Source organism: Sparus aurata, chromosome 16, assembly GCF_900880675.1.
Source record: "Sparus aurata chromosome 16, fSpaAur1.1, whole genome shotgun sequence".
NCBI lineage: Eukaryota > Metazoa > Chordata > Actinopteri > Spariformes > Sparidae > Sparus > Sparus aurata.
This window is the reverse complement of record NC_044202.1, coordinates 10,575,741-10,597,665: the sequence shown is the minus strand read 5'-3', so window position 1 is coordinate 10,597,665 and position 21,925 is coordinate 10,575,741. Positions and strand designations below refer to the sequence as shown.

Below are 21,925 nucleotides of genomic sequence, written 5' to 3'. Positions count from 1 at the left end.
TAATGTCAGAAACACAGCAGTGAACAAACAAAGAGGACACGTCAGTCACAAGCAGAGGACCGCGGACCATGAGGGGATGTAATGAGGCCAGCAGTTAAGTGACACCTGAATGAACCTGACATTGCCCATGTGACTGAGTCCTCTACTGGATCAGACCATCAGCACTTTCTAATCAGACTTTCAATTTCAAAAATAGCACCTCTGTAAACCGTAAATCTTTCCGTGGAGGGCTCCGGGCTTTTGTGTTTCCCTTTCTCTAATTGTCCTGTGTCTCTGGATCGTAAATCTCTCAGGGAAGAGCCATTAGCAAAAAAATGTCTGGTAGGGACTCTGCCATAGGGACATGGCTGCTCTATCCACACACACACACACACACACACACACACCAAGAGGATGTCCAGATACTGAGTCAAGACCCATGTGTACTCAGGAGTTGCAGTCCATTCAGCGGGGTCAAATGACAGCATGTCTGGCTTGGCGAGCGCCGCTTTTCATGTCAGCAGCAGGCCAGCTGGTATTTGGGATTTCTGTGGTTAGAACGGCTTCCTCTCCAACTCTCCGAAGAATTGCATTTTCGCATAATGTGCCGCCCCGAATGTCATTGTGTTCGGTGCCGCATTCTAACGGCTGCGAATAGTTTACAATGCGATCTGTTTCCTGAGCTCATTTGCTTGATGCAGTGCGTCTCGACACTATAAGCACAACACGAGACTGACTCGGAACATTGTAGACAAAAACAATGGCATCAAACGGAGTCAGACCAAAATCGGTGCCACTGAGCACGGCGAAAAGCGAGTCTCTAATGACTAGCAGGTCTTTAATATTTTTCTACAATGTAAGCAGCGCTGCGAGTTGTGTGTTTCATGTGTTTATGGCTTAACCCAGGGTGACGGCCAGCTCTGGGAAAACAACATGGAAAAGACTTCTCACAATCAAATATCCTGTCTTAAGTGTTTTGGGGGAGTTTGTGTAAATAGGAGCCATGGAGTACAGCAGCAGAATGATTTCCTGTTACAAGCGCAGCGGTCTGCTGATGAACATCAGTTGGGACACGACAGGAATTGGCATCATGTAACACAGACATGAAGCAACGTGGAAGACATGCACAGGCACATGTGATAAATATAGATTATTTCCATGTGGGGGTGATTATCTTTTCTCTGGTGCTTTGAACCAATCGGAGGGGAAAAGATCATTTATTTTTAAGAAATGTCCTTGTCCAAATTTTTCCCATGTCTTTAAATAGATATAAGTAATCCTGTACCATGCCTGAAGTGGACAGTAATATTATCTTTAATATGGTAATCATCGCAGCAAAACCATCTTTGTGCCTTGACTTTAAGACTGTAGAACAAGTGTGGGGAATTTATGACTAATCTATATAAGCGCACCTTATTATTACTATAAATCATCTCAGAGCCGAGGAACAGAGGTATAAATGACCTTAACCATTTCATTAAATCTAATTAAATTGAATTGACATTAAAAGTCATCATTTCTGCTCTTTTTTTCATAAGTGCAGATTAGATATGAGCCACACTGGATCTCCTCGGCGTTAAACACATACTGCGTACAGTATTACAGAGTTAATGGGACAGATAATTGACAGTGAACCATAGGAGGTTAATAATAGATGCTTAATTGACTCCTATCAATTTGTTACACTGAACATCACTGTCTCGAGCATCGCATTCATACAGGGAGCGGGCGTATTCCCAGCAATGACCATATTTCTTTTTAATGATCATACACAACGACAGTGAAGTGCTGCACGAAGCCAGTACAGTGCGAGACAGACAGACAGACAGACAGACAGACAGACGGATGTGGAAGACAGGACGAGTCATAAACAGTTGACATGGACAAAGAAAATGCTTACACATATCTTAAATACATGTACATAGCCTACATATCAGGCAAATATGTGTAAAAGCAATGTGAAGTCACTTTATATTGAACATACCGCCATGGGCACAGGTTTAGACATAAGGCACAAGACATATTTAATGTGACATGACCGCACACATACTATATATTATGTACCTGCATACACAAAGCATAGAATATAACTTGAACTTGAATAGCTTATGGAATATAGAAGCACAAAGACAGTATCAGCTAGTTGCACAAACATCTGTGAGATGCTTTGGTTCTTTTTAATACGAGTCTTCCTGGTCCTTTCACTTTCAAACTGTTGTTTGGCAGTGATGGAATGTAACTAATTATACTTACTCAAGTACTGCACTTTTAAGTACAGTTTTGACGTACTTACAGTGGCCTTGAAGGTCAAAACACAGCGGCATTTTAAAAAAACAAAAACATCTAAATTGCACGTTGTGGAACAGGTGGGGCACTCTCCCCGTTTCTGAAATGGTGTTGTGTTTTGTCCATTAGGGCCACTATAGGTACTTTACTTGAGTATTTCTATTTTCTGCTACTTTATACTTCAGGAGGAAAATGTTGTACTTTTTACTTATTTGACAAGTAAACTGAGCCAAAGACTCTGAAAAAATGCAATTATTTGTCAGCCCATAATATATGCAGTATGTACATAAATGTTTGGTACTTTTACTTTTGATTCTTGACATTCATTGCCAGAAAATAACTTCTTGATACTGCAGCTAGTTTAATAACTTTTTCTCTCAAGTGCTATTCATATGGATCACTTTCACTTTTGCAACAGTAATATATTTCTACACGATATCTTTACCTTTAATTAAGTGTGACTTTCGAGTAGTTTTTACGGCGCTAGAAATAGAGCTGCTCAGCTTGTACCAATATCCGTAAAATAGTTTTGTTTTCTCCCTCCTAGTCTTTTTATAGCTGTTGTTTGGACTGGCAGAGAACAGAAGGGTTTTTATTTACTGTTAACTACTTGAAGCATAAATTTGGACTGGCTGCAGTTCATTTACAGACGGACAAGTCACGATGATCTTCTGTATGCGCTCTATTATCTGTTGTATGACTGTATGCACTCTGGACAGCCTGTCTTGTTCAAAGCCAGCGTGTATGAGAAGTGCTTCCCACTGGAATATAAATTTGTCCATCAACATTGAGGAAGCGAGAGTTTATTTTCCCTGACGCCACTAGACAGAATATGGCAGCCCGGACTCCTCAGTGTGAACGTTGAATATGACAGGTCAGCTACTGTCCCAGGCCCTCTACGCCTCTCCAGACTTTCTGGAAGACCTCCGCTGTTTACACATATCTGTTTCACCTTTTTCCTCCTAAACAATTAGAGTGCAGGCCGGGAGGAAACCCGTCCTGTGAGAGCTCGACACACATTCCAGACTGTGCAGGCAGCTGGGCGACATCAGTGACATGCACATGGACAGGGGTTAATGTGGATAAACACTTAATAGTCACATTTAATCAGTTAATAATTAATATTGCAGTGTTTGGATAAGAAGACAAAACAAAATGAGTTTTGACGTCATCATTCCGATTGACACACAGGGAAAATTCCCCCTTTTATTGCACAACAAGGTTGAAACAATTAAAAAAATAAATACCCTGGTCCCTCTCCCTCCTTCCACCTCTTTAACTCATGCTAATTTTATGCACCGGAGGCTCATCGACTCATGATTTGAATGAATGTAAATAGTTTGCATTGGAACACAGGGTTGGCAGCGCGCCATGCATCACTCGGAGGACCTAAACAGTTTGAGAGCAGACTGATAGATGAACCCGTGCAGGAGATGTGTGGCTGGATGGAGAAGGGAAGGTGTTGGATGGTTGAGAATATTAATCATAGCAATTATTGAAAGTGTTTTTCGCTGACATCATCGCGCAGACCCATATATCAGCCGGGAGCAGCATGCTTATGACTTAGTGACACAGGCTGAGTGGAGGACATTGAGCAGTAAAAATTAGCAAGTTATGCCGGGTGAAAAATGAAGCCATCAGAGAGCCATAAGCAGCCGACATTTGTTATTCCAGAGAATCCATTTCAGGAAGTCGGCTTTTGTCGTTGTTACATGTATTGTTTGTATCGCGGTTGTCTTTACTGTGGAACACGTTCCCTAACAGAGTTACATCCATTGTGTTGGTCCGCCGTGCAATCACAGTTGCCTAGGAAATAAGTGCGCTAGAAGAGGGAAGAACAGCTGACTGGTATTTCATATCCGCAGGAAACCGAAGTACGGACATAAATTGATCATGTCAATGATTCACACGCAAGTCAACAAAAAAATGCTAGAGGTTTTGTCCTGTAGCAGGAAACAGCAGATACCGGGCTCTTGAATCAGTGTTCTCAAGGCCGGAAGAGACTTCCTTAAGTAGAAATGAGTGTTCACAGTCCTTCATGGAGTTAGTTTTAGCTCTCGAAATTGACAGAAAGAGAAACGCAATCAAGGTGCTCTCTGTAAAACACTCCATGATGTCACAACTTCTTCTAATTTCTCTTGTTCATGCTTTCTCTTCTTTCTCTGGGCTTATTTTTTTTCTTTATATTTGTCTATGTTAATTATTTTGCCTCCAAATGGTCAGTAATCTTAAGAGAAATCATTTGAAGCTGGGGCTGGTAATGTTTCCAAGTACACACCTCCCTCCATGGCCAATTACCCATGAGGAGCACAGCACAATGTTGCCATCGGCAACCGTATCCAACTACCTTATGTCTCATTCGCATGTATGAAATCACTTTACATTGACATAATGAACGCAAATGACAAACATGGCTACTCACAGCTGTCAAGCTAGCATGTTAGCATTCTAAAATTGCTGCTGGACGTTCTCTGCAATTCTGGTGTGACTAGCTCGCTAATAGTTTAGCATTCTATCCAACGAGCCTTGTGGAAGACTCCAGGGAGTGTAAGACATGCTTCTAAAATACATAACCTACCCTTGTATCAGGAACACAATATTTGATTTAAAGACGGTGTGTGCACACTTTAAAAAAAGATTGGGGTTTTATTCCGTGGCCTGCATCAATGAAAAAACTAATGCGCATGTCAGTCTTTTATTTGTCCTCATTCAGCTGTTTGACTGCAATGAAAGAACCACATTCCTCTTTTTTACGTGACACTTGTTTATACACTGTAGCGCTCTTTCGTCATGCTCTGTGTAAGCCTGTGCGTCGCTCCTTCCCTCCTTAAATTAAAGATGTTGTAAACACACCACAGCCTCTCCCGTCTTTGGAAACTCTCGGGAACATCAGAGGGGTCCCTGGGTCTCTTACGTCTCTCCTGCATCAGCTCCTCTGGGCAACCGCCCAACTGGCTGGGAGTCTGCTGCCCTGACCCTGAACCCTGGATACGAGGGGTTAGCCAAGGGCCAGCGACGCAGAGGCTGAGGGTGGGTGTGGTGGCGAAGGTCAGAATGGGGGAGGAGGGGGGGTGTGTGGAGTGGGGGGGGCAGCTATTAAACACAACAGAGGAAGGCCCATCAGGATGTGTCTTTTATAGCTGGCTGGTACTTGAAGGCATCTAACCCCTCTCCCACAGATGAGAGGCAGCCAGTCCAGCCAGCAGATGAATCCTGTAAGGGTGGAAATGATGGGGTCAGGGTTTTTACAAGGTCGGGACGAGGTTAGTGGAAGGTTAGGGACTCAGTAATCCCTCCTTTTTTGGTCTAGGACATTGCATGTCTGTTAACTCCCTCGCACCAATAACCTCACACAGTAGATCTTAACTTGTATAAGGGACTAGATGACTGGAAACTTTTGGGATATACCCATTTATGTTTTCATGCTGACAGTTGGATGAGAAGTTTAGTACCATTCTCACGGCTGCACAGTAGATATGTAACTGAAGCCAGCTGGAGCCAGCATCCGGTTAGCTTAACTTAGTTTAGCATGAAGACTGAAAACGAGGGGAAACAGCTATCTTGTCAAAATGTAGAAAATATGGCTTCCAACAGCCCTAAAGCAGTTATCAGGGAACCAGCCAACAGTCCAGGAAGTAACTGGACTGTTACCTAGCCTACACTGCCCACAATGCAACTTATCCACTGAGTTGCATCACTGGAGTATACATGCAGTTTCATCCTGCAGCGCTTCATACAACTTTTTCCACATATGCAGTAAGACCTGTAAACACACTTAATGTGTCAAATTGGTGGAGTGACCCTCTAAATTCATACCATCTGGTAAAGTCTTCAACCCGGGCAATGTCACGTGATGATGATTTGTTCACAGGGGTTGTTTGTTTTCATACCACAGTGAAATAAACGGACCTCAATGACTCACCAGCAGTAGGTAATCAATCTTTAAACCTTTTTCATTCTTTAAACATTATCTTTACACCATTTTGTAATCAGTGGACAAGAAGATGGTGTTTACCCAGATCCACAAACTGGAAGTCTGAATCGATGCACCACTGTCATCATCACCCTCCAGACGACCCCGTCCGACTCGCGCCCCCTACCCCTTCACCACCCTTTGACCCTCCGGCCCTTCCAACCTCTCCTCCCTAACACCGTCTCGTTCCTTGTTTCATTTTCATTACAACCCTCCTGCTGAGACTTGAACTTGTTGCCCCGCCTGAACTGGGGTGACAGCTCACTAAATCACTGCCTTTTAGTGGTGCTGCCCCCTTTTTTTATACACTTTAATCACCAGACTCCAGTAACCGGGAATATTGGGCCCAGTGTATGGAATTCGCCTCATAAAAGAGAAGGCAGAGGCCACTGATGTGCTTCTCATGGCAGAATCGCTGCTAGAATTCATCTCGTTCTTGCTGAGACGGTGGCGCGGAGGGGGGGGATTGATGGAGTCGGGGGCCCTCTCGTACGGGTGACAATCAATTGCTCAGGATCAACAGGTTTTAGGCCGTAAACTTGAGGTCATCTCCTATCTAGCCGACAGTTTCTCATCTGGCGCTGCCGGTGTTAACGCTGGTGGGAGGCCTTGGATTTTGTTTGTTATTTATGGTTAGTCACAGGTTTGGAAATGGTTCTGAATGATCGGAGGCTATCTTTCACGCGGGGGCCTGTCACGGCTCTAAAACGGTTAACCCTCTGTGTGCATTCTGTGGCCGGGGAAGTGTAGGAGACCATGGTTTATTTTAAGGAACTTCTCTATATGGAAAAATGATTTTTTTTTTGCATTTTATTATACAAATTGCTCCCTTACTGAGGAAGATAACTCCACACAAATCCACTGCTGAATGCTTCTTTCTTTCTTTTCATCCTTCTCCTCCGCTAGCTTGTCATCAACACACACGGTTGCCTGCCTTGATCAATCCCTTTTTTTTCCTCAGTGCTCATCCCTGCTCTGTCCTCCTCCTCCTCTGCCTCTATTTCATCTCCAACCCCAGCATTAATCCTTATCCTCCCTAAGGAAGCCCACTTCGTGCAGCAGCGGGGGTATTTAGACCCAGTGTTGACATTGGACAGCACGTTAGACAAATATCCCCAACTCAGAAACCACAAGACAAATGGCAGACCCGGGCTCGCTGTGTTCTGGCAGGCAAGTCTTGCTGGCCTGGCTTAGCTGCGGCCAGCCATTCAGCCCAGGTGACGTCTTACTGCGGGGGAAAAAAAGGAAAAAAAAACTGACCGCCAAGGAGGGTAGGTGGATGGATGAAAGAAAAAAGTGGGGGCAGAGGAAGAAAGAGGGGGAGACGGGTAGAAAATGAAAGGAGGGACAAGCATTTTAGGTTGAAAATAAAGGAAACAAAATCAGAACCAGAATGTTTGAGGATGGCTCTATCGAGAAATAACTGTAAGAAAAAAAAAGGTAAAATAATCTGGGGCTCAAACGATGTGGTGACGATGATGTTTGATCTTCAGATGGAAGGGGGAAAAAAAACAACAACATTACTAAATCATTTGTCTCCAGAGACCTTTACGCGGAGGGGTTTTGGCAAACCGGCAACTCCCACAGACAACCAGGTGGTGGCTTTGATTATGGGCGCACATGACATCATTCCAAGGTGGAAACAAACACACACATACCCACACACAGGCAGTGCCTCACACGCAGACAGCGGCCCTGCGACTCTTGACGAGCTATCTACACACGCTCAACACATTACCACGCAGACTACACGCACGCACACACACTCACACTCTTCAGAGATATGGGGCCTGTTTTGACAACCGCCAAGTTGACTTGGCGTTGGTCAGACCGGAGCGTTCCAAGAAAAGCAAAGCAGACCCGCGAGAGGGCTGGGGCTTTTGTGTTTGTGGAGTGTCACACTTCATCACGAGGGGAACCCGTAACAGGCCCAGGAAGACCTTTGAAGCTATGGGAGGGGTGTGTGGGAATCGCCTCTGTGGCTACCTCTGATGTCAACTCCAATATTCTGATTGCAGACTGTTTCCTGGATTAGGATTGTGTTTGTCGGCGGCGAGGGGAAACTGTCCGAGGATTGTATGTCAGAGAGCAGACGAGCTAATTACAGCATCCCCGCCAGACAATTTACAGATTAGAAAAAAAAGTATTTTCGCCATTGTAATACTCAGTCAGCTCAGTTACAGCATTTATTTACAAAGCCAAAGCCAGAATTGATCCTTTAAATGCAAGTGATGAGTGAAGATGCACGGAAAGAAAAATAACCATCATCTCGTCAGTTTGTTTTGTCTAGAAATAATTATATGATACGTTCATACATTTATTATTCTAAGGGTTTCGTCTAAGACATGGTATATTAGTGGGGCTTGTAATGATGGTTTGCCCGTAGAGACAGGTACATACAACTTTTTTATTTTTAAGTATATAGTTTATATTACAGGGCTTGGAGGCTAAATGTCCAGCCGTTTGAATTACTGTCTCTGTAAACCATTAGACTAAAGATCCTGTACGTAGAACAGCATTTGGCAGCAGGGCCAGGTGATAGCAGTGCGTGCAGCTTTGCTTTGGCTGCCTCACAATTAGTGGAATGGTGGCGTACTGTAATAGACCACATCCTTTTGGCGGCAGCTTCACAGGGCTCAACCACCGAAACCATAATTTGATCTGAGGATGCTAGAAGCAGGGCAAGACAATTTCAAAATCAAGGGGAAGTATTCAGGATATTGCATTTGTACTTATGGATGGTTGGCTGAGTTGTTTTTTTTTTTTTAAATGTTGGAAAGTCTCTTTTCCTGCAGAGTTGGAGAGGTCAGACTGACTGTTCTATTTATTTTGAAAATCTTGATTGATGCAGAAATACTTTTTGAGCCTCTCACTTACAAATGTGGTGTATATTTATACCTCCAGATTAAACATGGTTAAATGTAGAGTATGATACTGACTTCTGACTTAGTTTTTTAGTTGTCAGATGGTAGATCATTCAGCCACAGTTGCACCATTATACCTGCTAAACTTTAGCAAGTTAGCATGCTGATGGTAGCATTTAGCTCTGAGCATTGTGTGCCCACAGCATCATGGCTGTCTTTGTTTATTATTAATAATAATAATAATAATAATAATAATAATAATAATAATAATAATAATAATAATAATAAAAATAATAATAATAATACAATTGTCCAGATATTCCTAACTTGCTTGGACTTTCTTCAAAACCCATATTGCTGCTATTAAATTATTCTCAAGAAAAACCATGTGGACCCCTTCAGGAGCATAACAGATTGTTTGATTGTAGTTGATTGTACAGCACGACTCTTTTTCCACTTCAATCTATTTTTCACTGTCATCATATATTAGGGATGTGAAATATTCACAAAACCCCTTAATTAAATGGCTGCCAAATCAATTAACATCGGGTCAAAATACCAAATATAAATACAGGCAGCACTGAATCAGCACCACTTTTCCTAACCAGAGATATTTATTATTTCGAAACACCAAATAATAGTTATCAGCAAAATGATCTCAGGGCTTTCACAAAAGAGCAGCGGCTTAGGAGGCAAAACATATTTCATCCGTTTTTAATGCTTTATGTAGTTCAGACGCCAAATGGAACAGGAGTAAAAGCCAGATTTTCAATTGGGGGATTTAGAGGAAAAGAAAAAAAACCTCAATTACTGTTTGCAGACTGGGGCTGTTGTTAAAGACGCTGCCATGATCAAACACAATTTGGATCAAACCGCGACTTTATTTCACATTCTCCCACATTTCCAATCAAGGACCGATTAGCCTCAGACATTAATGAGCCTACTAATCCATTTGGGCCCCTCGTGATAACAGTTAATTGTCTGTAAAAATGTGTACAGATCCCCGTTTGGGTTGTTTACTAACTGATTTGGATGTGGTTAGGCCCTAAAGAGGTATCATTATGTTGATAGTTCTTTGGAAAATGAGCCCCTGATGGAGGCAACACCAGAGTGGAATAGAGTTAAGAATACACAGGACTGCTCTCAGCCACTCACTTGAGTGCAAATTTATCACTGTTCGGAGATAACATTTGGCTGTCATCAGCTCTCATTGAACTTCATTTATATTTAGCATGAGTTTTCTGTTTTTTTCTCATTAGACATGGCTAAGGAAGTTTAAATTTTTTTAATGCTTTTTTTTAACATAAACCTCTGACAATTGGGTAGACATTGATGCATGCTGTAAGGTCCAGGAAAAAGAACTGGACTGCCAGATGTTCCAGGCAAACATCTTTAATTTGGCGCCGCATCCTCTGTATCCCCCGCTACATATTTGTGGCTCAGCTGAAACTCCAAACTACAGTTAAATTCAAATCCAATTTGTGTTCAGCATAAAGTCAGAATAAGAACTGTACGCTGGCTTGAGCTGTAGCAGAAAGCTCTGTTTGACATCAGTTGCTAATGTTCGCTTAGATGAGAGGAAATTTGGATAAACTTCGTTGCTCACGCTCCTTTGAGACAAATGAAAAAGGCTCCGAAAATGAAATGTTCTAATTAAGCTGGAGTCCAGTAGCACATGTCTGCCTCGGTCATTATTGATCAGCATCTCTTTGACAAAATCATACAGAATTGTAGTTGTTTTAGAATGCAGTCGGCAGAATAATAATTAGTTTAAAGTCTACCTTTCTTACGTTCAATTTGAAACTTTTCTTTATGTCACAATGCTGTGCCTATGCTCTAGTTAGGTTCAGGCAAAAAAAAAAAAAAAAAGAACATGGTTAGGGTTAGGCCAACATAATGTTTTGGCTTAAAATGCCCATTTTGGTTGCTACAAACATGGCAAAAGATGTCCCAAGGTCTTGTTACAAACACCCTGTTTCGTCGCCACACGGACTTCCTATCAATAATATTAGGTTTTTGGTGCCACAATAACAGTGGGAAATTGTACCGAGGTCTTAAAGATAACCAGTGGTGTTACGTTTACTAATTTTGGAAGACCATGGTCCCTCGTCAAAATACTGAGTGGCTCCACAATTACAAATCATCTATCATCCGTACCATTATACAGTCCAAAGTCACAGCACAAAGTTTTGTTTAAAATTGTGCCTGCTTACTCTTTCATGTTTAATAAAAGAAAATGAATAACAAAAACTCTGAGCTTTTATTCCACACACATTACAAGAACATATTTTGCAAATACCCACAACCCACCACTCCTATTAAGGAGGGAGTATACACTATGCACTGTGTACTGTGCAGCACATGTACTTGCTTTGTCATGTTGTTGATGGGACCAGAAATACGTGTATGTGTGTGTGTGTGTGTGTGTGTGTGTGTGTTTGTATTCTGGCCACTCAGCGTGCAACCTTGGCTGGCCTGTTCTGACACTCAATTTATCGCCGTGTGATTTGAGGCCTTAGTTTCTCATTACGCCCCAAAGTTTTTGTGTCCTTGTGCAACAAAAATTAGTTTGTGTGTCTGTGTAAATCACCTGTCATATGCACATGCTCCTTTAAGAAAAGGCCAAGGGTGTCATTTGATTCCCGCTGCCTTGCTTTCATATTTATGCGTCTCATATTCACGTCCATTGGCTGTGTCTCAGTTGGGCTATCCATCAACACTTTTTATCCCCATCGCACCAACAATACGGACATAAAACGCTCTTTTACGTCAGCAAAATGCTGCCACAAATAAAGCCGGAACAACACACCTTCTTTATTTGTCTGGGTAATAAACTACATAAATTAAAACTGATAAGTGACCATTTGCGCTGGTCATATCAGCCTGTGCATTAATGGAAATTACCAGAGGCAGTGAGGCTGTATTATAAAGTATTACCCACACAATTGGAAAACATAGATGATATATTAATGAGTTTACAAAACTGAAGGACAACCAGACCCAGAGGGATGTGTCCTGCTCTCTCCAAGACATGGCCATTTTTCAAACCCACGTGTCAAAGATGCATTCTGAAAACTGGATCACTCATTCTGTCAAATGAAATTTTCCAACACTTTGTGATGTATTCATTTTACAAATGTATTTGTATTTCTTATTCGTTGTGGTGATGCACAGATTTATTTTGGCTCCTCTGTCCAGGGACAGAGGATGAATATTGCCTGTCCCAGTGTCTCAATAAAATAGTCATGGGAGTTTACATTTTTATTGCAGCCACATGAACTGATGAAATAATAATGAATCAAGAAGAAATGAACAAATACTGAACAAAGAAGGAAACAAGGGAACAAGGAATGAAGGAAAATACTCTTAATGTAGGACATCATGATATAGATTATTTACTCACCTTTTAACAAAACTTAGGAACAAAAACAAAACATCAAGAGAATTTAGAGCATATCCATCCAATAGAAAAGTAAACCCTGTTCTCAGTCTCTACTGCCTGTGTCACAATGCAAATGGTGCTCATCTGCAGGTTGTAGATTTTACCATATATTCAGGATGAATAAAACAAAACAAAACAAACAAAAACAAAAAAGGGAACCTAGTTAAAAGCGATGGGATGAAGAGACGTCTCTCTCAATTTTGTACACTCAAACAAAATCAGTTGCCGTTAGCCTGCTTAGGGGTAGAAGGTGAGGGAAGCACACAAAAGCCGTGCAATTATTCTGCTCTGGCACAACAACAGAGAGCAAAAAGAGCATCAAAGGCTTTCCTCTGAGCAAAACAGGGCTCCCTCAGAGGAAAAGTGCAACCTGTGTGTGAATACCAGTGCATGGACCTTTGGGCCTCTCTTGAGACACATAGAGGCAAAGGATGTATGTTAGTGTCAGTGTTAGAGTTACACCACATATCCACTTTGATTACATTACAGTACACTGTGCCCCGACAGTACTTTAAATGGCAGTTTATGAAATTTGCTTTGAGAAAGGTGAACTTATGAGAGCTCAGATTAATGTTTTCACATGTAAAATACGACAAAATGTCCCCAAACCACATGCAACTTTTAATTAAACACATGTAAAATGTGTTTTAGCTTATACTATGTTGAAATATCATATATTAAAATGTAGTAACATATTTTGGGTTGTCTAAGTATTTATTGCACTGTTTGTATGCGGTTGTCGTGTGGCTGTATATGGTTGAAATGACCAAAAAAAAAAAAAACACACAAAAAAAGTCAAGGAATTGTTTCATTCAAATTTGATGCTTTACAATTCACTCAAATTTAAAGCGAAACTCTCGCCAAAAAGCAACGGAGGCTTTATTTGGGCTTGAATATGAGTCAAACCTTCGTGTAAAAGCATAATTACGACGAGCTAGGGGCATGACATGCTAGCATCAAAATCGCTATTTTTAGAACACTAAGAAGGCTCGACACAACATGAAACTTTGCTCGTAGCATTACCAGGGTCTCTACTCATGAACAAGAGCATTGAGAACATTGTTTGTGCACACAGAGTTTATGAAAAAGAAGGTTTTTGAACTACTCACGTTAGCTGCTGCATCTCCTGCGCGTTGCAGTCATGGCAGGCAAAAAGTGTCGATCCCCGAGTGCGACCTGACAGGCAGGAGAGTAATGGTGAACCGCTCCTCAAGCGTGCATCTCTAAGGTTTTTATTTATACATAAATAAAAACAAAAAGCACCACTAGGTCTGCCTGAATTGTTGTTTGCATGCGTTGTTGTGTTGTACGAAAGAGATATTACATTTTAGAGATATATTTTATTTATATATTTTTATAACATTTGATTTGTCTTAGTCCTTTTATGTATTACTATAAGTTACTCACTTAAATTCTGTATGTTTTTCAAGGATTTTTTGTCACTGGCTTGTCTCCTTAATTCTTTATTTAGCTGTAGTTATGTAACCGACATTAATTCTCAAAGAAATTCTGAATTATTATACTTAATCATTCTTAACTTTGAACAGCCTGTCAATGCTGCACTTCATTATGGCCGTGTGTGTATTAAGCACATGTGAAAATGAACAGAAAGAGAGAACATGCCTGCCAGTTTTCTGGCCATTTTCTATCAGGCATATTTGAAGGCAGCTTGATATATAAACGGGTCCTTTACCAACCCGGAAGTCTAGCTCTCACATGTTGTTGTGTACATGCACCGGTTTGCAGAGCTCAGCTGTCACTTTGTGCACCGTTATCGCGAATACATTGACGTCATTAGGCGCTTGAGAGAAAATATAAGACGATGAAAGTGGTCGCGTTAATAAGGTAAACGCTTTTCTCCGTTAAAACTGTCTCCCCGATACGTCACGGTTGTTTTTGCTAGCATGCCACTAACTGCATCTCAGATGTATTGCTGTGAAGACATGCAAGACAACCTGTCCCAATGCAGTGTTAGGTGTTTTATTACCCCCGTGGATACCATGTCTCTGGTAAAAGTCCCGAGTTATCGACTATACGGTATAAAAGTAAAAAAAATAAAAAATACAAGAAGTACAAGAGTGGCACAGTAGTAGAGGTGGTTTTGAATAGAGCATCCTCAGTACAGCCATAACCAGGTTCCTCATCACTGAATATTAATGCCTCTTCATCGCACACACACACACACACACACACACACACACACACACTGTGATAATGTATAGCTCTGCATCTTAATGATTCAAATGCAGCTTTACCTCTGCGCCCATTTCTCATGCTGTGTTTCAGTGGGGGCAAAGACAGCTGCTACAACATGATGCAGTGTGTTGCTGCTGGCCACCAGATCGTAGCCCTGGCCAACCTCCGCCCGGCTAACACAGGTGAGGAAGATGCGCCGCCTGGGTTTATGATGTACAGGGGCAGGCTGGGCAATGTGGGCCAGGCAGCTGCACTTCTGCGGACCAGCAAACTGTGAACTGCACATGGACAAACTACTGCAGAACTTTATGTGCTCCAAAATCCCACAGGAGTGCCTGCTGCATGCCAGATGATATGCTGTGGCTTAGAGCTGCATCTCTAAGGTCAAATATTTAATCAATAGAAGTATAAACTGATTAATCCTTAAAACGTAAAGTGAATATGTTGGAAGTTTATGGCTGTCCGTCAAAGAATCAGAACAAGTGAAGACATCACTAAATTACTGAACATGACTACATAATAATACATTTCCTTTATTTTCTGCTATTTTACAGACCAAACACGAGAAAAATAATTGGCAGATTAAATGATAATGCACATAATCATTTGTTACATCCCCACTACAGTCCATGGATACTTTGGCTGAAAAGAAGATGGATACCAGCTCGGTTATAACACATTAAATTAAGTTATGAGTTGTGTCACTAGTCATCATCTAGTCCACACTGTTTGGTTCCTCTTCAATGAAATTCAATATTGTCTGTAAGTAAGTGAATAAAAACAAAAAGAACAAAAACAATAAAGAAACAAAAAACAATAGAACATGATAAAATTAAATTCTCGCGGTGACGGATGCTTGTTGGAGTTTTTCTTTCATTCAGTGAAGTTTTATTTTGAAAGCCTTGTTTTAATTTCATGCTGACATTTTTTCACAGCGACAGTTTTATTTCATTATGGTACTTTTCAGAATAAAGCGAATGACAATTGTAATGGTAATGAGTTGAGTTTGGATAAGCTTCACTTATATATTTATATATATGTTTATATTATTGGCTATATGTTATTCCGTTTGCTGTGTTTCTGACAACATGGATCTCAGTGTAACTATTCGGTAGGTGCCAGCTGTCCCAGGGGCGTATGGTTGTGTAATAAGTGGTTTAGATGGTGTATGTTTTCACTCTCATTGTTCTAAATCTCCAGTTGAATCACAGCCATGTAGTCTGATTAAATCTATAGCCATATACCTGTACCACATAGCCTGTACCCTATCTGACATGATTTTGTTTACATTTGAAATCAGCCTCTGGTTGTTTGCTCACACTTAACTATCCCTTAACATACTCATTCTTACTGTCTATCAGACACATGATCAGTAGCTCATCACCTCACAGTGGCTCAGACTTATTTTCCTCCGTGCCACAGATGAGTTGGACAGCTACATGTACCAGACAGTGGGCCACCAGGCCATCGAGCTGTATGCTGAAGCCATGGATCTGCCCCTGTATAGACGCACCATCCAGGGCTCCAGCCTGGACACCAGCAGAAACTACAGTAAAACGGAGGGAGATGAGGTGGAGGACCTGTATGAGCTGCTGCACCTTGTCAAGGTAAGCCTCTCCTGTATCCATTTATTGTGAGAGATAAAGGGTTTTATTGTTCTAGCACTGCAGGGCGGTGGGTTCGTTGTTTTTGACTTGTTTATGGAAAGCTCTTATTTTACAGTTTGTTTTCTTTTGTTCTTACATTTACACATAAATGATGCTGTACATATCTTTCAACCCAGGTCCTCTGGCCTGACACCTCTTATTTTCCCTACACACAATACACAAGCACACATAGACATTTAACTAGTGTATTTATTGTTATAATTAGTGAAACTTTATACCTAAGTATTATTTAGAACAATACAACATAATTCAAACTGCAGTATATTAAACAGATAGGTCCAGAGAATTCCCATAACAACAAGTGTTCATAAACGTTACCTCAACATTTTTTTTATTTTTTTTTTACATTTACAAATAATTGATTATTACTTTATTTACACACACAGTAGAAACAAATCAACACTTGGCACCCCACATGGTTTCATCCTTGCCACCTGCCAAACTTAAGCATGTTCATTAGCCTCCTTAGAAAAATACCTGGCACTCTTTGTCTTGCTGAATGATAAAATCTCTGTTAGAATGGAAAAGGTCCTTGAAAGTACCTATTGTGACTTTAATTAGGATAGTTTGTAAGTAAACATAGGTGCACTTAAGATTTACAATCAGCACGTACATATTATTCCCAAATTATCAATATTTTTCATTAATCACCACACAAAGAGGTCTGTTTATCTTATCCTATTTTTGGGATTATTTTATATATTTTTATTTTGTTTATGTCCATGTTGAAAAATATTGCAATCTAAAAAATAGAATATATGTATATATTTACACTTTTTATACATCATAAAAGGTGTACAGGAGTAATTGCGCAAGACTTCCTCAAAGAACTCAAAGCAAAACGAACATACCTTAATTAATAACAGTATCGGACCATAAATCTGGAATAAATAATTTTTCACTTGTAATAATTAAACATTTTTCTGACACATGATGTCTAATTCTTCACACATTATTGAGAAAAAGAGTGAATCTTTGAATACAATGCAACATAATTATGTGAGCTCACTTTTGCACTGCTTCACTGAGCGCATACAATAGCAGTCATCGTTTTGACTCCTTGCCACCACTGACTTATGCTTGACTGCTTTTTAGTGAACAAGCTCTCAGAGCACCACTAAACTTCTCATCTCGGCTAAGGTTCGTGACATATGTCACACTGTTGAGATGTTTTACAAGTCATTCTCTGTGGATTCAAAGTCACTAAGTAGCCCATCAGCACCGTCTCAAAGAGACCCAGCTTGTCTAGCTGCATCTGGCCGGCTGTACACTAACAGTCCTTAGCACCTATTGTGAAGTGCAATCAAGCTGCTCAGGAGATTAAAAAGGCATGTTAGTGCTTTTAGTCTGTCCTATTTGGTATGTCTTGATTTCACTTTCAAAGTGGAGTAAGTTTCCTTTTTATCTCACTCTGGGAAAATAGTGTGCCTGTTCTATCAGTTAATGAAAGTTTTATGTGTGAAGTTGGAGCTAGGTGCCCTTCAACAACCGGCTTCACAGGACAAACTCCATCCTTTTTTTTATCTAACTTGACAGAAGATCAGATGCAAAAATTAATCAGCAAATTAATATTTCATCAAATACCACTTTTGCCAGGACGTTGGGAAAATATTCATTTGATGCCAAATTATGTATGAGACCTCGGTGGTCTGATGTGGTGCAGGGTGGCTGACTGACAGGTTGGAGACAAGTGCGTGTGTGTTTAACACACCGCTGGCACCGCCTGGCTACCTGACCGCCTGCAGCCATGAGGAAACTACCTGGACGCACACTTCAACAGCAGCAACAGCTCTCCCTGCTGTCAGCGCAAACAGGGTGTGGGATTGATCCTGTGTAACACTTTTTCCCTCTCCGCACCCCCCAAACAACCTCTCATTTTAGCTTGCAGCATCAAAATTTAAGAGCCTCTTATGGGATGGCGGATAGGAGTTTGTTGTTGAGATGGGAGTTGGCTTGACGTGGTGTAAATGAGAGAGAGCGAAGGAGAGGGGGGATGCTCGGTTCTTCCTGTAGGTCTGTGTGGAGACATGTTCATCCGGAGCTGAGGGCTGCTCCAGGGCCCCTGCATGTCCACACACCGCCTGGGTGGCAAGGGCCAGTCAGCCTGCCTCGGGGCATTTCGCGCCCTTTGCCTGACTTTCTTTGTCGTCTTCTGTATAAATAGAAAGCTTTACACATGCGGCTACATGAGGAAAGCTCTTGTTTTTGTGTTTTCTTGTGATAACGTTCACACAGGTTGATTTCTGGTTTTTGGGCTCTTAACGGTCAAATAGTGGACATCTCTCTCGTGCATGATGCAACATACCAGCTCTGCCTGTGGTCAGGGCTCTAATTGCACACGGCTGCTAATTTCCTATTTCCAGGGCTTCTCTTGTTTGACCTCACCAGTCATACAGGCCATAGATCAGGGCAGTTGGACCCCCACGGGGCCCTCATGGGCTAGCAGACCTCCAGTCGTCTCCCCATTTACCCTTCTCACCGCCATCAACAGACCTTCACCATAAACAACAGGCTTCCTCTCTCACTCGCTCTCACTGAGTGATGTCAACCATAAGGATACAACTTTCTATCTCAGTTTTCAAGTTACCACTAGCTGAGGTTGGCATTCTTAATAGTCTTTTCCTTTTTTTACCACACTGTGAAATGTAGTAAACTATGGCTGTCGTGAATAAAAACAATACCTATTTCAATACCGCGGCAAAAAGAAAATAAGTCCAAGGCAAACATAATAGGACACTTTTTTCATCGTGCTGGTACAGAAAAAAATCACTGTCAACCCAAGCACTCCTCTGGCAAAGGTTAAAAGGCCTTAATATAAGTATTTCATACTTAAATTCGGAAAAAAAACAGGGACATTTGTAACAATGTTCATACCTGTGCAGCCTTAGGTTAAAATATCTAACTATAGAGTTGTTTTGTTTTATAGCTGCAGTACTTGGATTCTACTTTGTATGTGCAATTAATGGATTAGAATCATTTTAAACTTGTATCAGAAATGTATCAGAAAGTAAGTATTTATACTATTGACAACCCCACACTAATCGCATTTAAATCCACACAATTCAGTTCAATCAGAGCGTCTCAAATCTCCGTTCAGAAAGTCATATGTTATGGTCATATTCAGTCCCTTTTTGTCCAACATACATGCCTTGTTGACAAGAATTTTTTATTTTTTTTTACCAACAGAAAGTTTGTGGTGTTGACTGGTGAAAGGAATGATAGAAGAAGGAGTAAGAAAGAGAGAGAGAGAGAAAAAAGACTTCTTCTGATAATGAGCTGTTAAATCACCCTCACTGGGAAAAAAAAACAGTTTTAGCATGAAAAAAAATGTGTTCTGTTTGGGAAAAGTGTGATATTTTGAAAGATTCTTTCTAGCAGTTTGAATTAATTAGAAGTTACAAGATTATATTTGGCAAATGACACTTGAGCATAGATGAAAGAATCTTTTTTTTTTTTTTTTCTCAAATCCGGAGTTGATGAGTTTTAAGTGGATATTTTTCCCCTCCTTCTCCTCCTCTCACGGTGCCGGCAACAGACCCCCGTAGCATGAGCCAACAGTGCCATCTACGGATCAGTCTCAGAAGCTGAAGAGGCTTCTCTACACTCTGGCCTCTCATGGAGAATGTTTGGAGCCATTCAAAAGACTCAAAGGAGGAGATCATATTCTTCAGAGCCATTGTTGATAGAGGGGGGGGAAAAAAGTCTAATTATAATAGAAAAAAATGAGCCATCCATCCCCTGGCGGTAGTGATAATGGCAGAATGACAATGTGGCCCTACCGTTGGCTCCTTTGCTCTCATCGCTGGCTGTGTATGGCAGAGTGTCTTTGAAGTTTGTAACCTGATAGTCATGCAAGCCACTGCATACCCCATCCCATCGTGCGAGGTGCTGATCTTTGAACCTGCTCTTTGAGGGGGAGGAATAACAGTTTTGTCAGCAGCAAGACGGGGGGGGGGGGCTGCTTCACTTGTGGACATCTATGGCTGTAAAAAGGTATATTTTCATAAAGCGGATGACGTCACTGTGTCCTCTGTCAGGCTTCAAAGGCAAGCAATATAAACATAATGTAAAAAAGGTATGAAACATTTTGATCCGTGGCTTGTAATTCAAATACGGCCTTTGTTCATGTCAGAGTATCTTTGTTTGTGTGGATTCTGAAAGCGGATTTCGTCAGTTGCGTGTCCATACTTCATGCGTGTGCTGGTCGGTCTGCTCTCCTCTGCGGTGATCTGCTCTGATGTGTGATACAGATCAGCAGTGTCAGTCACCCCTGGCTGTAACGCCAGTCCCCCCGAAGCCCCGCAAAAACCCCTCATATTAGTCATATCACATCCCTCAAGTCCTTTATCCTCTTCTCTGTGCTCTGTGACCTGACACAGGGGCTCTTTATGCCCCATGACCCTGCTTATGTGTGTGTGTGTGCCCGCGCACGCTCGTGTGTTCAAGGTCGGGTCAAATCAGGCCTCTGTTACATGATAACAGGTCTATCTCTGTTCTCCTTACACACCTCTGCCTCTCTTTTTTTCTGCCCCAGTTTCCCCTCATTCAACACCCTGCGGTGGAACGAAGTGCTGTCACTGCTATCATCCCCCTACACGCTCTTTTTCATCGCCACATCCAACCGCAAACTGCTTGATGTTGCACATATTATAGTTATGTTTTGTATTTGTATATATGTTTTAAGCTGTTTCGAGATGCTATATCGTGGTTTCTTTTCATATGTTTACAGAAGGGTTGCAGTCTGGCCAAGAATACGAATACAGCAATGTGTTCGATTGCGATGGCCATTCACAGTCAAAATTGCAGTCTTTGCTCTCAATTGTTAAATGTAGACTAGAGCCAGAACTGAAAGAGCCGATGGATTTCTACTTTTCAACTGTGAAAACACAATAAGGTGTTACAGCAAGCCACAAGTCTGCCAAACATGCATCAACGGTTCATGTCTGTGGAGACATCTCCAGCCATTTTCTGTGGAGACCAAAGCTGGCTATTTTTCATCGGAAGTTTGACCATCTCCAGCTGTATTTGTAGCGACCAAAAATCAACTATTTTTCATGGGAAGTTTGACCCTGTCAAGCCTTTTTTGTGGTATTTTAAGCCAAACTCTGTTTTCCTAAACCTAACAGACACTAAACCTTGGTAGAGCATAAGTACAGTGCTGTGACAAAAGAGATATAGATACTAAACAATTGTCAAGTTGCAGGAAACATTATGTTTTTTCATGAAAGTACTAAGGGTTGCGATTGTGTTGTGTAACCCAAAGAAGACCCACGTGAAGTAATTAATTCAGTCAGCACAACCGTCTAGTTGCCTTCATCGCTCCGCTGCTGTGTTCACATAGCGTGGATCTGCTAGTTAATGAGGTTATGTGAAGTTTGGAAAGAACATTAAATGCTGTGATCTCTAAGTTTCACCTGAAATGTAGATCGTGGATGCCTACAAAATCAATCGCACAAAAAAAATGTGCCCGTCCCTGCTTTTACCTACTATTTTTAAAGAGGATTTCAGGCAGATACAA

The 21,925-nt window shown here is 41.3% G+C and overlaps 1 protein-coding gene across 2 annotated transcripts in view; it reads left to right on the top strand.

Annotated features, from left to right (window-relative positions):
* The first annotated feature begins 14,242 nt into the window (after window positions 1–14,242).
* Window positions 14,243–21,925, top strand: part of dph6 (diphthamine biosynthesis 6) — a 62,267-nt gene continuing 54,584 nt past the window's right edge. For both annotated transcript variants that reach the window (XR_003980961.1, XM_030392025.1), the window contains exons 1-3: window positions 14,243–14,389; window positions 14,831–14,922; window positions 16,163–16,347. Coding sequence is in view for 1 of the 2 variants with exons in the window: in XM_030392025.1 (XP_030247885.1) it covers window positions 14,367–14,389; window positions 14,831–14,922; window positions 16,163–16,347 (300 nt within the window). In the remaining variant the exon portion in view is untranslated. The remainder of the gene's footprint in view (window positions 14,390–14,830; window positions 14,923–16,162; window positions 16,348–21,925) is intronic.